This window comes from Schistocerca serialis, chromosome 10 (assembly GCF_023864345.2).
Source record: "Schistocerca serialis cubense isolate TAMUIC-IGC-003099 chromosome 10, iqSchSeri2.2, whole genome shotgun sequence".
Classification (NCBI taxonomy): Eukaryota; Metazoa; Arthropoda; class Insecta; order Orthoptera; family Acrididae; genus Schistocerca; species Schistocerca serialis.
In genome coordinates this window covers 250,960,625-250,975,689 of record NC_064647.1, presented here as the reverse complement: position 1 = coordinate 250,975,689, position 15,065 = coordinate 250,960,625, and the positions used below count along the sequence as shown (strand labels likewise).

The 15,065-nt window shown below is 46.2% G+C and overlaps 1 protein-coding gene across 1 annotated transcript in view; it reads left to right on the top strand.

Moving 5' to 3' along the window:
- The window catches only part of LOC126424730 (uncharacterized), a 101,717-nt gene that overhangs the window by 64,676 nt on the left and 21,976 nt on the right, over window positions 1-15,065 (top strand). The window contains exons 6-7 of the mRNA XM_050087449.1: window positions 855-976; window positions 9,092-9,355. Of these exons, the coding sequence (XP_049943406.1) occupies window positions 855-976; window positions 9,092-9,355 (386 nt within the window). The remainder of the gene's footprint in view (window positions 1-854; window positions 977-9,091; window positions 9,356-15,065) is intronic.

The following is a 15,065-nucleotide window of genomic DNA, read 5'->3' as shown; positions in this document are numbered from 1 at the left end:
GAAAGGCGTTTTTCGTTGCAACGGGATCTTCTCATGAAATTTCAATCACCAGTTTTCTCCTCTGATTGCGAAAACATTCTGTTGGCACCCACCTAAAGAGGGAGAAATGATCATCACGATAAAATAAGAGAAATCAGGGCTCGCACAGAAAAATTTAAGGGCTCGTTTTTCCCGCGCGCCGTTCGAGAGTGGAACGGGAAAGAGACAGCTTGAAGATCGTTCATCGAACCCTCTGCCAGGCACTGTACTGTGAATAGCAGAGTAACCACGTAGTGTACATGTAGATGTAGATATCGCCATAAATGATTGCACCCCGCTACCTAAATGAAGTAAGTGATTCCAGTTGTAATCGTAGAATACAGCATTCTGCGTTTTGTAGAATACATAGTCTGACATCTCTGACTTTTAAATTGTGTTGCCAGTAAACATGTGTCCTGGAATCACAGGTGGCCACAGACAGATAAGCGTGCGATTCAACCACAGCGTGACACGATCGATATCACTACGCCTGCACGTGTTCCGGCTGTACGCTCTTGCATTAGACATGATTCAACCTGGATGGGGGACTTACTAACTAAGATGGATACTTACCAACAGTGGTTCTCAACAAGGAATGTGGCAGGCTGGTTTTTTTTCCTGAGTTTACAGACCATATAGAAGGTGTATGCTACTTTCTGTCTTCTATTAGGAGTGACTATTGAACATAATTTCTCTGAGAACAAATTTATTATCTAGAGTTAGGTACAAAGTGGCTGAACAGTACTCGATACTCAAACCCGTTGACCACTGAGTATTCAGGCTGTCATAATTGCCAAATGTGATCCCGCTTCACACCAGGTGTCTGCCTGCCCCAGTTCTGTCAGGTGAACTGCACGGGCGTGCCCTGTGTGCGGCGGGACGCTGGTCCACATCTGTGTGGCGCCACCTGCTGCAGTCGTCGCTGGTGCCGGTGGGCACTGAACCTCGGACCTTCTGGGTCGCGCTCCTCACACACCGTCACCCCCTCACGGCTAGTGTTCAACTGGTCCGAAGTGACGTCACACTTTTACCGCCACGAAGGACAGACTGTGGTGTAGTTCAGGTGGCCAGCTGTTGTTGCTGGTTAATGGGGGATGGCCTGGTGTGCTGCTGGACTCCACCGTTGGAGGGACACGTGTCCAGGCTGGGATGTGCAGCACAGTAGGCTCTGGCAGCGCCGCTGGGTCGCACCCTCCCAGGTTGCTGGCAACCGTGGCCACGGGACATTTAGCTAGTTTCGTGTGCCAATGGTTATTTGTACGTTTAAGCAGAGTGTGTGCAATGAGCGATTTTACTTTCAAATTAGAAATTCACTTGTAACTGTCGCTATATTTTTTGTTATTGAATACAGATGTGAGTTAGTAATCCCAATCCACCACCTTATACACATTACGAACATACAAATTCTTCTTCAGAACAGGAGTTGTGAAGGAGAAACTTTTCCAGTTTGATGTAAAGTTTGGGTTCGATGTGTGTCAGACATTTTCTGTCACTGGGTAAGAGACCAGAAATTTTGGTTGCAGTATTGTGCACACCTTCTCGTGCCGAATATTACTGTGGTCTAATCAATGTCATTTTTTTCTGGTACTGTAATTAAGTATAGCTTTGTCTATTTTGAGCTGCAGCGGATTATTTACAGCAAACTTCGTGAGGGCCGGCCGAAGTGGCCGTGCGGTTAAAGGCGCTGCAGTCTGGAACCGCAAGACCGCTACGGTCGCAGGTTCGAATCCTGCCTCGGGCATGGATGTTTGTGATGTCCTTAGGTTAGTTAGGTTTAACTAGTTCTAAGTTCTAGGGGACTAATGACCTCAGCAGTTGAGTCCCATAGTGCTCAGAGCCATTTGAACCATTTTTTTGAAACTTCGTGAGGGAATAAATATACTGTGACGCAGTAATGAAAGTGCTTAACTCCTTAAACAAATGATCGTGAGTGAGCAACAGATCTTGTTGTTACGAAACATTTTTTACCAATGAGTACTCTTTTCTAAAGATGAGTTACCGTTGAACATTATTCCGTACGGCAATACTCAATGAAAATATGCAAAACATGTCAACTTAGTGATTTCTCTCTCTCGGTATTTGCAATGAATCGAAGTTCAAATGTGGGCGAACTAAGTTGTTTTAGAAGTTACAAAATGTGCTTTCACCAGTTTAAACTCTCATTATTACGGACACCTAAAATTCTTGATATTCTAATCCTAGTTGTCGTTTTATTGCCACGTGTTACGTTTATTGTTCGTGTAGTACCTCCAGATGTGCAGAATTCAATGTGTTGTGTTTCTGAAAAGGAGAGTGGGACCATGCGCAGATAGCCACTGGGGAATATATTTAAGAGAACTGTTTACCATTTCTTCTGTTGCCGTAGCTATATTTAGATCGGTTGCAATACAGTGTGTTTCAAAAAATACTTTACAACTTTGAAAATTCCTATAAATTAATTCATAGTACCTACAGAGATGATTGCTGTATCAATTTGTAGGGAAATACATCAAGTTTTGTTCCGAGTAATTCGCTACTGCCGAATCGCACGGTAAGGAGCGCAAGCGGCAGTTGCGTTAAAGATGGTTGCCTTCACTGCACCCGAGAGGACTAGCTTTGTGTTTTGGTTTGAAGAATCGATTCGGTGACAACAGTTCAGCGTAATTTCCGTACGAAATACGCTGAAGATCGTCCTAGTAGGCTTACAACTTATGAGTGGCATAAATGTTTTGTAGAAACAGGGTGCTCGGTAAGACGTGGATAAATCATCAGGTCGTCCGAGCTCATCTGACGGCGTCGTTCAGCGGGCGAGACAATGTTTTGTCAACAGCCCTACGAAATCGACCCAGCGCGCATCTCGCGATCTGCAAATCCCACATACTCCGAACATTGTAACATGTTCGTGATAGCCCTAACTGGACGTTTTCTGTGTATTGAGCAAGAACAAAGTGTTGTTTTTTTTTCATCAGTCTACTGACTGGTTTGATGCGGCCCGCCACGAATTCCTTTCCTGTGCTAACCTCTTCATCTCAGAGTAGCACTTGCAACCTACGTCCTCAATTATTTGCTTGACGTATTCCAATCTCTGTCTTCCTCTACAGTTTTTGCCCTCTACAGCTCCCTCTAGTACCATGGAAGTCATTCCCTCATGTCTTAGCAGATGTCCTATCATCCTGTCCCTTCTCCTTATCAGTGTTTTCCACATATTCCTTTCCTCTCCGATTCTGCGTAGAACCTCCTCATTTTTCACCTTATCAGTCCACCTAATTTTCAACATTCGTCTATAGCACCACATCTCAAATGCTTCGATTCTCTTCTGTTCCGGTTTTCCCACAGTCCATGTTTCACTACCATACAATGCTGTACTCCAGACGTACATCCTCAGAAATTTCTTCCTCAAATTAAGGCCGGTATTTGATATTAGTAGACTTCTCTTGGCCAGAAATGCCTTTTTTGCCATAGCGAGTCTGCTTTTGATGTCCTCCTTGCTCCGTCCGTCATTGGTTATTTTACTGCCTAGGTAGCAGAATTCCTTAACTTCATTGACTTCGTGACCATCAATCCTGATGTTAAGTTTCTCGCTGTTCTCATTTCTACTACTTCCCATTACCTTCGTCTTTCTCCGATTTACTCTCAAACCATACTGTGTACTCATTAGACTGTTCATTCCGTTCAGCAGATCATTTAATTCTTCTTCACTTTCACTCAGGATAGCAATGTCATCAGCGAATCGTATCATTGATATACTTTCACCTTGTATTTTAATTCCACTCCTGAACCTTTCTTTTATTTCCATCATTGCTTCCTCGATGTACAGATTGAAGAGTAGGGGCGAAAGGCTACAGCCTTGTCTTACACCCTTCTTAATACGAGCACTTCGTTCTTGATCGTCCACTCTTATTATTCCCTCTTGGTTGTTGTACATATCGTATATGACCCGTCTCTCCCTATAGCTTACCCCTACTTTTTCAGAATCTCGAACAGCTTGCACCATTTTATATTGTCGGACGCTTTTTCCAGGTCGACAAATCCTATGAAAGTGTCTTGATTTTTCTTTACCCTTGCTTCCATTATTAGCCGTAACGTCAGAATTGCCTCTCTCGTCCCTTTACTTTTCCTAAAGCCAAACTGATCGTCACCTACCGCATTCTCAATTTTCTTTTCCATTCTTCTGTATATTATTCTTGTAAGCAGCTTCGATGCATGAGCTGTTAAGCTGATTGTGCGATAATTCTTGCACTTGTCAGCTCTTGCCGTCTTCGGAATTGTGTGGATGATGCTTTTCCGAAAGTCAGATGGTATGTCGCCAGACTCATATACTCTACACACCAACGTGAATAGTCGTTTTGTTGCCACTTCCCCCAATGATTTTAGAAATTCTGATGGAATGTTATCTATCCCTTCTGCCTTATTTGACCGTAAGTCCTCCAAAGCTCTTTTAAATTCCGATTCTAATACTGGATCCCCTATCTCTTCTAAATCGACTCCTGTTTCTTTTTCTATCACATCAGACAAATCTTCACCCTCATAGAGGCTTTCAATGTATTCTTTCCACCTCTCTGCTCTCTCCTCTGCATTTAACAGTGGAATTCCCGTTGCACTCTTAATGTTACCACCGTTGCTTTTAATGTCACCAAAGGTTGTTTTGACTTTCCTGTATGCTGTATGCTGTCTTCACATTTTTCCTGCAGTTATTTCGTCTTAGCTTCCCTGCACTCCCTATTTATTTCATTCCTCAGCGACTTGTATTTCTGTATTCCTGATTTTCCCGGAACATGTTTGTACTTCCTCCTTTCATCAATCAACTGAAGTATTTCTTCTGTTACCCACGGTTTCTTCGCAGCTACCTTCTTTGTACCTATGTTTTCCTTCCCAACTTCTGTAATGGCCCTTTTTAGAGATGTCCATTCCTCTTCAACTGTACTGCCTACTGCGCTATTCCTTATTGCTGTATCTATAGCGTTAGAGAACTTCAAGCTTATCTCGTCATTCCTTAGTACTTCCGTATCCCACTTCTTTGCGTATTGATTCTTCCTGACTAATGTCTTGAACTTCAGCCTACTCTTCATCACTACTATATTGTGATCTGAGTCTATATCTGCTCCTGGGTACGCCTTACAATCCAGTATCTGATTTCTGTCTGACCATGATGTAATCTAATTGAAATCTTCCCGTATCTCCCGGCCTTTTCCAAGTATACCTCCTCCTCTTGTGATTCTTGAACAGGGTATTCGCTATTACTAGCTGAAACTTGTTACAGAACTCAATTAGTCTTTCTCCTCTTTCATTCCTTGTCCCAAGCCCATATTCTCCTGTAACCTTTTCTTCTACTCCTTCCCCTACAACTGCATTCCAGTCGCCCATGACTATTAGATTTTCGTCCCCCTTTACATACTACATTACCCTTTCAATATCCTCATACACCTTCTCTATCTGTTCATCTTCAGCTTGCGACGTCGGCATGTATACCTGAACTATCGTTGTCGGTGTTGGTCTGCTGTCGATTCTGATTAGAACAACCCGGTCACTGAACTGTTCACACCCTCTGCCCTACCTTCCTATTCATAACGAATCCTACACCTGTTATACCATTTTCTGCTGCTGTTGACATTACCCGATACTCATCTGACCAGAAATCCTTGTCTTCCTTCCACTTCACTTCACTTACCCCTACTATATCTAGATGGAGCCTTTGCATTTCCGCCCGCATCTCGTGGTCGTGCGGTAGCGTTCTCGCTTCCCACGCCCGGGTTCCCGGGTTCGATTCCCGGCGGGGCCAGGGATTTTCTCTGCCTCGTGATGGCTGGGTGTTGTGTGATGTCCTTAGGTTAGTTAGGTTTAAGTAGTTCTAAGTTCTAGGGGACTGATGACCTAAGATGTTAAGTCCCATAGTGCTCAGAGCCATTTGAACCATTTTTTTTTGCATTTCCCTTTTCAGATTTTCTAGTTTCCCTACCACGTTCAAGCTTCTGACATTCCACGCCCCGACTCGTAGAACGTTATCCTTTCGTTGATTATTCAATCTTTTTCTCATGGTAACCTCCCCCTTGGCAGTCCCCTCCCGGAGTTCCGAATGGGGGACTATTCCGGAATCTTTTGTCAATGGAGAGATCATCATGACACTTCTTCAATTACAGGTCACATGTCCTGTGGATACACGTTACGTGTCTTTAATGCAGTGGTTTCCATTGCCTTCTGCATCCTCATGTCGTTGATCATTGCTGATTCTTCCGCCTTTAGGGGCAATTTCCCACCCCTAGGACAAGAGAGTGCCCTGAACCTCTATCCGCTCCTCCGTTGGCAGAATGAGGCTGACTTCTTATGCCGGAAGTCTTCGGCCGCCAATGCTGATTATTTATCAAAATTTAGGCAGTGGCGGGGATCGAACCCGGGACCGAAGAAGTTTTTGACTATGAATCAAAGACGCTACCCCCTTTTTTTTAATTACATTTTGTTCGCTATTGTTTGTTGCATCTGCTCGGGGCGGACGTCGTAAGACATCCATTTATGTTCGTTGTTGATCGATTGACTCAGTTTTTTTATTACAGAGAGCACATAACTCTCTGACCAAACACGCTGAGCTACCGTGCCGGCTCCCCTAGACCACGGGTCCCTTTTTGTGTGAGAGAATCGTCAGTGGGATAGTATACCTGGATATGTTACAACAATTTTTGATCCTACCACCTGTCGATGAGGATGACCAACAACAAAATATTTACTTCATGTAAGATGGTGCAACACTACCTAGCTGACGTCCAGGATTTTCTTGTACTTACCAGGTCAATGGATTAACTGTGGTGCGCCAATTCCTGACACCACTCGATTTTTTTGCGGGGATTCATCAAGGATATCATGTTTGTAGATCCCGTGGCAACTTCTCTACCTGAACTTGTAGTAAGAATTTACGCTTCCACCGAACAAGTTACACCCGCAATGCTACAGCGAGTTCGGGAAGAAATTGACTTCCGATAGGATGTGTACAGGATAACCGACGGAAGCCACATACAACATCTTTACTTTAATCAAAATATCCACGGGTGTACTGCCGGTCTACAGTGTCCAACGGACACAATATTTCGGCGATCATACATGTCGCCATCATCAGGTGAACTGACGGACTGAGCTCCTGTGAACGTGCCGGCACGGAGATCCGTGCGCTATGGCTGCTCAGGGGAACTGGGTTCGGTCGCGGCGGCGGCCGATTTAAATACCCTCCGCCCGCGGCGCGCTCCCTCCGCCGTCCGCGCCCCGCGGCACGGTCACGTGGTGGAACAGATTGCGACGGCGTCTGAGATGATGTCGGTGTGATGGCTCTGCCCGCCGTGGCCGTCACAACTGTACGTTTGCTCGATTTACTCTCGATTAACCCGATCGCTGGTTCCCAAGCCTTGCTAAGATTATAGCCACAGTCACGGTTTATGAGGTCGTCATTGGTGCGAATTTCGATGGCCTCTCTAACAACACTGTCCCAGTATCTCGACGTCTGTACCAGAATGCTCGTGCGTTCATACTCCATAGCGAGATTTTCCGACAAACAATGTTCAGCGACCGCCGACTTGATCGGATACATCAGTCGAGTGTGCCTCTGGTGTTCACGGCATCGATCCTCGACGGTACGCATCGTCTGACCAATATACGACTTGCCACACTGACACGGAATCTGGTACACGCCGGCCTTCCTCAAACCGAGGTCATCTTTGGCGCTCCCCTCCAGTGCACGAGTTTTATTCGGAGGACAAAACACAGTTCCGACCCGGTGTTTCTTCAAAATGCGGGCGATTTTCCCCGAGAGTGCGCCTGTATATGGAATAAACGCAGTACCTACCTCCTCCCTCGTGATTTCATCCATCTCCACAGGTTGTGTTGCAGTGGTTGGGCGGAGAGCACGTTGAATCTGCCACTCTGAGTACCCATTTTTCCGAAATACAGTTCTCAGATGTTCCAATTCCTGGGATAGACTCTCTGCGTCAGAGATAGTGCGCGCCCTATGTACTAGAGTTTTAAGTACCCCATTCCTCTGTAAAGGGTGATGGCAGCTGCGTGCAAATACAGATCAGTGTGCGTTGTCTTCCGATACACCCCATGACCTAGGGTGCCGTCAGCCCTTCTCTTGACCAAGGCGTCAAGGAAAGGAAATTTACCCTCCGTTTCAGTCTCCATAGTGAATTTGATGTTGGGGTGTATGTAGATGTGTAAGGAAGTCAAGGAATTTATCCATACGATGTGGCCAGAAGACGAACGTGTCGTCCACGTAATAGAAAAAGCAAGTAGGTTTCCATTCGGATGACGACAGGGCTTTCTCCTCGAAGTTCTCCATGCACAACAAACGAGGATTCTGGTACGGAAGTCGAGATACTGGGACAGTGTTGTTAGAGAGGCCATCGAAATTCGCACCAATAACGACCTCATAAACCGTGACTGTGGCTATAATCTCAGCAAGGCTTGGGAACCAGCGATTGGGTTAATCAAGAGTAAATCGAGCAAACGTATAATTGTGACGACCACGGCGGACAGAGCCATCACTCCGACGTCATCTCAGACGCCGTCGCAATCTGTTCCACCGCACGACCGTGGCGCGGGGCGCAGACAGCCGAGGGAGCGCGCCGCGGGCGAAGGGTATTTAAATCGGCCGCCGCCGCGACCGAACCCAGTTCCCTCTGAGCAGCCATAGCGTACGGATCTGCGTGCGGCACGTTCACAGGAGCTCAGTCCGTCAGTTCACCTGATGATGGCGACATGTATGATCGCCGAAATATTGTGTCCGTTGGACACTGTAGACCGGCAGTACACCCGTGGATATTTTGATTATCAAATACGCCGGGAGAAACTCAAGAATCACATCTTTAGTTTAAGTTAAAAACAGGTGATGTGTTTCCCTACAAAATTACTCTAAATCCAGCTCTATATGTTCTTGCAGTGAATTGTTTAAGTCGTGCTTTTTGAAACACCCTGTACAAGTGTGGCCGGCAGAGAGAGCTAGTTGCGCTCGCCACAGTGAGAGGTACAGCGTGGGGCGCGACTGCGGCAGGTGTGCGAGGCGGCGCTGGGGTCCCGGGAGGTGCGCGGGCTGCTGGAGGCGGCGGCGGCGGCGCGGCGGCGGCCGGCGCTGGCGCTGCTGGACGGCGCCTTCCCCGACTGCCTGCTGGCGCTGGCGCACCGCCTGGGAGCGCCGCACGCCCTCCTCAACACGGTGGCGGCGCACCCGGGGGCGGCCAGCTGGGCCGCCGCCAGCCCCGCGCCCTTCAGCGTCACGCCCTTCATGGGCCTGCCCTACACCGACCGCATGGCCCTGCCGCAGCGCCTGCTCAACGCCGCCTACCACGTCGCCCTCAGGGCCATGCAGGTCCTCAGCACCAAGGTGGGTCACTCACCCGTTCACTACCACCGCTACAGCCCAACTGCTTTGGCCCTCCATGTCACCATTGAGGCGGGTATAAATCACTCGTCAAAATCCAATACGTACTGAAACGTTCCCTTAAAAAATTAATGAATTACTGTGCTGAAAACCTCTTATATTCATGATATCCAATCTTACAAATTTACTCTTTGGGGAGGGGGGGGGGAAACATGCCCAATGCCCAGATCGTCCGCTCTTAAAATTCTGCCATTTCTCTCCCCACATCCACCACTGCCCTCCAACTGCGCAACGCTACGCGCTGTTAACAGCCGACTGCCCATCACAACAATAGCATACACTCCAACAATGCAAACCAACCACAGCCTTCACACAGCACAGTCAGTGATTTTCATATAGAGCGCTACGTGGCGTTACCAACATAAAAACCTAAACAGCCTACTTACAGTACAAACCACGCGTGACATCGTAACAGTTGCGCTTATTCTCACAATGTCACATTCATTCGCTTTGCTAGCTTACGACCGAGTTATCACCTACAGTAGTGAGAATCAGTGTAAAACCTGGGTTCCTACGATAATAACTGTACGGGGTCTGTAGCATACTGTATCGAATTTGTTATAAAAGTACACTGAAGCGCCAAAGAAACTGGTATAGGCACGCGTATCCAAATACAAAGATATGTATAGAGGCAGAATACGGCGCTGAGGTCTGAAACGCCTGTATAAGACAGCAAGTGTCTGGCGCAGTTGTTAGATCGCTTTTTGCAACTACAATGGCAGGTTATCAAGATTTAAGTGAATGAGATTTTCAATCTCCAGCGGACTGTGCGCTGATATGAAACTTCCTGGCAGATTAAAACTGTGTGCCGGACCGAGACTCGGGACCTTTGCCTTTACGCGGGCAAGTGCTCCACCGCCTGAGCTACCCAAGCACGACTCACGCCCCGTCCTCACAGCTTTAATCTGCCAGGAAGTTTCATATCAACGCACACTCCGCTGCAGAGTGAAAATCTCATTCTGGTAACATCCCCCAGGCTGTGGCTAAGCCATGCCTCCGCAATATCCTTTCTTTCAGGAGTGCTAGTTCTGCAAGGTTCGCAGGAGAGCTTCTGTTAAGTTTGGAAGGTAGGAGACGAGGTACTGGCAGAAGTAAAGCTGTGAGGACGGGGCGTGAGTCGTGCTTCGGTAGCTCAGTCGGTAGAGCACTTGCCCGCGAAAGGCAAAGTTCCTGAGTTCGAGTCTCGGTCCGGCACACAATTTAATCTGCCAGGATGTGTCAAGATTTAAGTGAGTTTCAACGTGGTGTTATATTCGTCGCACGAATGATGCGACACGGCATCTCAGAGGCGGCGCTGAAATGGGGATTTTCCCGAGTGTGCCGTGAATATTAGGAATCCGGCAAAACATCAAACCTCTGACACCGCTGCGGCTGGAAAGTTCAACGTGACGGAAATTGCTGCTGATTTCAATTCTGCGCCATCAACAAGTGTCAGCGAGCGAACCATTCAACGAGACATCATCGATGTGGGTTTCGGAGCCGAAGTCCCACTCGTGTACTCTTGATGACTGCACGGCACAAACTTTTACGCTTCGCCTGGCCCCGTCAACACCGACACTGAGCTACCGATGACTGGAAACACGTTTCCTGGTCGGACGAGGCTCGTTTCAAATTGTATCGAGCGGATGGACGTGTGCGGGTATGGAGACAACCCCATGTATCCATAGACCCTGCATGTCAGCAAGGTACTGTTCAAGTTGGTGGGGGCTCTGTAATTGTGTGGGGCGTGTGGAGTTGGAGTGATATGGGACCCTGACACGTCTAGATACGGCTCTGACAGGTGACAGGTATGTAAGCATCCTGTCTGATCACCTGCATCCATTCGTGACCATTGTGCATTCCGATAGGCAATTCCATCAGGACACTGCGACACCCCACACGTCCAGAACTGCTACGGAGTGGTTCCAGGAACACTCTTCTGAATCTAAACATTTCCGCTGGCGAGCAAACTCCCCAGACGTGACCATTATTGAGCATATCTGCGAAGCCTTGTACATGTTGTTCAGAAGAGATCTCCACCCCGTCGTACTCTTGCCGATTTATGGACAGCCTTCAGGGATTCGTGGTGTCAGTTCCCTCCAACACTACTTCTGATATTACTCGAGTCCGTGCCACGCCGTGTTGCGGCAGTTCTATGCGTTCGTGGAGGCCCTGCGTGATATTAAACAGGTGTACCAGTTTCTTTGGCTCTTCAGTGTACATATAACACATAAACAAACCTGACGGAATTACGTAGTTTCTTTCATAACACGCGTTACAAAATAAGGAGTTTGCATGTCTTGCGTAGAAATTGATATAAAGGCACTCATTCTGCTGTTGTTGCATCGTTAGTCCCTTGCCCAACCTCAATTTTTAGTTACCTCAAAAATTGTCTTCCGCATTGATTCTGTTAGGGTTTGTAGTTCTTGCAATGGAACTGTCACCCAGTCTTCTTGTATCACACTTTTCAGATCATACACGGCCCCAAATTGCCTCCTATTGCGATAACCTTACGTTCCATTGCGATTAACACGCCTTGCAAGTATCCCCCGACTTTTCTTGCACGGGGTTCATATCCGGGCTACGTGTGGGCTAGGGCGAGACATCTTCAAATCACTTTCGGCTGTAGCAGAAACCTGCACAGATGCATTATCTTGTTGAAACATTAGACTTCCATCCCCTAGGACCTCATACATTCTAATCAGTTCTGTCTCTAGCAGCCCAATCTGTGCGTCAGAGCTTACAGTAGAGTTCAGCCAAGCAATGCGTGATTCACATTTTGGTCAGAAATCTGTCCAAATCGTAACACTTCCACCACCAAAATTTCTGCTCATTCTTACCTGTTGCTCTGTTCTCAGATCATCCCAGTAATATTGAAATCCATCTGGTCCATCTGAGTTAAACTTCTTATTATCACTGAAGCTCATTTTACCCCGTCCTGAATTCCATGACATACGTTTTCCAGCAAACTCCAGTTTAGCCTATTTATGTTTCAGTGTTAGAATAAGTTTCTGCAGTCGTTTCTCGAATACAAGGTATTTGTCGTATGACAAACTTTATTATACACATCTAGCATTTAAATCAGCAACAAGTTGAAGAGTAATGGTTTGTGGTCCTCGCTTTGCGCAAAAGGAACCGTTTCGATGCCTCAAATAATTTTCTATGTAGTAGAATAACTACGAGGGTTGCCCAGAAAGTAATGCACCGCATTTTTTTTCTCTACTGAAAACAATGCTACGAACGCGAAACGTTACGTGTGTACTGTTTGAAGTCTCCTGAGTGAGAGCGCCGAGTTTCCGCCACTTCCGTCAGATGGCGTAGCTACAAAACAGTTTCAAAATGGCGTCTGTAGGTCATGTAAGTTACAAGCAGAGCGCCGTTATTGAATTTCTCCCTACAGAGAAAAGAACTGTGGGGAATATTCAAAAGCGCTTGTGCAAAGTCTATGGGGCATCTGCTGCCGCCAGAAGTACAGTTAGTCGCTGGGCATGGAGGGCGTGGTCGTCACTTCATGGAAGACATTTTGAGGACAATGAGGAGGTGATTCACACAGTGAAGCACAGTCTCCACCACCAGGATAATGGTTGGTATGGACAGGCAAACACGCCCTTGTTTCACGCTGGAAGAAGGTATTCGAATGGGATGGAGAATACGTGGAAAAATAGGGTGTGTAGATAAACCATCATTCTTTCGTGCATGTAATTCTGATTATGTTTTATAAAGAACTATTGACGAAAAAAAATGCAGTGCATTACTTTGTGAGCAACCCTCGTATAACTATACTGCGCCAACTGCAAGTCTTCGTGTTCGTTACCAGTTGGCAAATGACGCAGTCGGCGCAATGTAGTTATGTTTATGTTGGTACATGATACTTTTACATTTGAGATGCCAATGTGTAGTGATCTTCGTGGTAGTGGGAAGTGTATATGCAGTGTGAAGCGACGTGTAACACTGATGCTGTAAGCATATCAAAGCATAAGATCCGATGATGACAGCGTAGCTCTGTCGAAACTGATCAGCCAATAAAATCCGTTTTTCGCGATCTTGGGTTGTGAAGTTTTCTTCAGTTACCATATTTGGAGTGAAGTTGATGTTTCAACTCATTCCAGAGGCGGGTTCAGGTCGGACACTTGGCAGGCCAGTCCCTTTGAAGAACTCTGTTGTAAGCAAAGCGTTGCCTCGTGACAAGACGCACCGTGGTGCTGACACACCCTCACACTCGTCATCTTTCCAGATACCTGACACGTCGCTTAGCACTGGCTACAGAAATGTGTGCCTTGTGAGGAACTAACCGAGCGTTGCATCCCACTCTGTTAAACTCCTCATGTGAATGAGGGGCATGAAAGGGAAGCAGTGGGTGCGAAGCGAGTGAGACAGGGTTGTAGCTATTCAATCTGCATATTGAACAAGCAGTAAACGAAAAAAAAACATTTGGAGTAGAAATTAAAATCCATGGAGAAGAAATAAAAACTTTGAGGTTTGCTGACGACACCATAATTCTGTCAGAGACTGCAAAGGACAAGGAAGAGCAGTTGAACGGAATGGACAGTACCTTGAAAGGAGGATATAAGATGAACATCAACAAAAGCAAAATGGGAATAATGGAATGTAGTTGAATTAAATCAGGTGATGCTGAGGGCGTTAGATTAGGAAATGAGACACTTTTATAGTAGCAGATGAGTTTTGCTATCTGGGGAGCAAAATAACTGATGATGGTCAAAGTAGAGAGGATATAAAATGAAGACCAGCAATGGCAAGGAAAGTGTTTCCGAAGAAGAGAAATTTGTTAATATCGAGTATAGATTTAAATGTCAGGAAGCATTTTCTGAAAGTATTTATACAGACTGTAGCCATATATGGAAGTGAAACATGGATGATAAATAGTTTAGACAAGAAGATAATCTAGCTTGTGAAATGTGGTGCTATAGAAGAATGCTGAAGATGAGGAGATACTAAACAGAATTGGAGAGAAGAGAAATTTGTGGTACAGCCTGACCAAAAGAAGGGATCGGTTGGTAGGACACATTCTGAGACATCAAGGGATCATCAATTTAGTACTGAAGGGAAGTTAGTGGGGTAAAGATCTTAGAGACAGACCAAGAGATGAATACAGTAAGCAGATTCAGAGGGATATAGGTTGTAATAGTTATTTGGAATGAAGCAGCTTGCACAGGATAGGGTAGCATGGAGGGCTGCATCAAAACAGTCTCTGCATTGAAGACTACAATAACAACAATGATGTGAATTTGGTAGCTGGACTGCTGGAAGCACATCGGAACTCACAAATAATCCCTTCTGCTGGTTTCATGTGATTGCCTTACAGCTACCCTCTGCAATTCTCAATGATCCGCATCAGTCAGTCTACCTGGTCTCAGTTTAGCTGTGCTCATTCCTTTACTTTTTGACTTCATAATCACACTACCAATAGTCTACTTGGGCTCCTTCAGAATGATTCAAATGCTCCTGATGGTTTTGTTAATCAGGTGTCATTCAATGACCAGTCAACGTATGACGTCACTGAGGTCTCCTTGCTGACCCACGTTGCTGTTAGTGCTCCTCTGCCGACAATAGAATACTCCGCAACTCCTTTTATTCTGGCAGATACACCTGTTGTGACACCCAGCAGTCATTTCTGCATTACTTAGAGGAGTGCTTTTGACCAGGTCAGCACGTT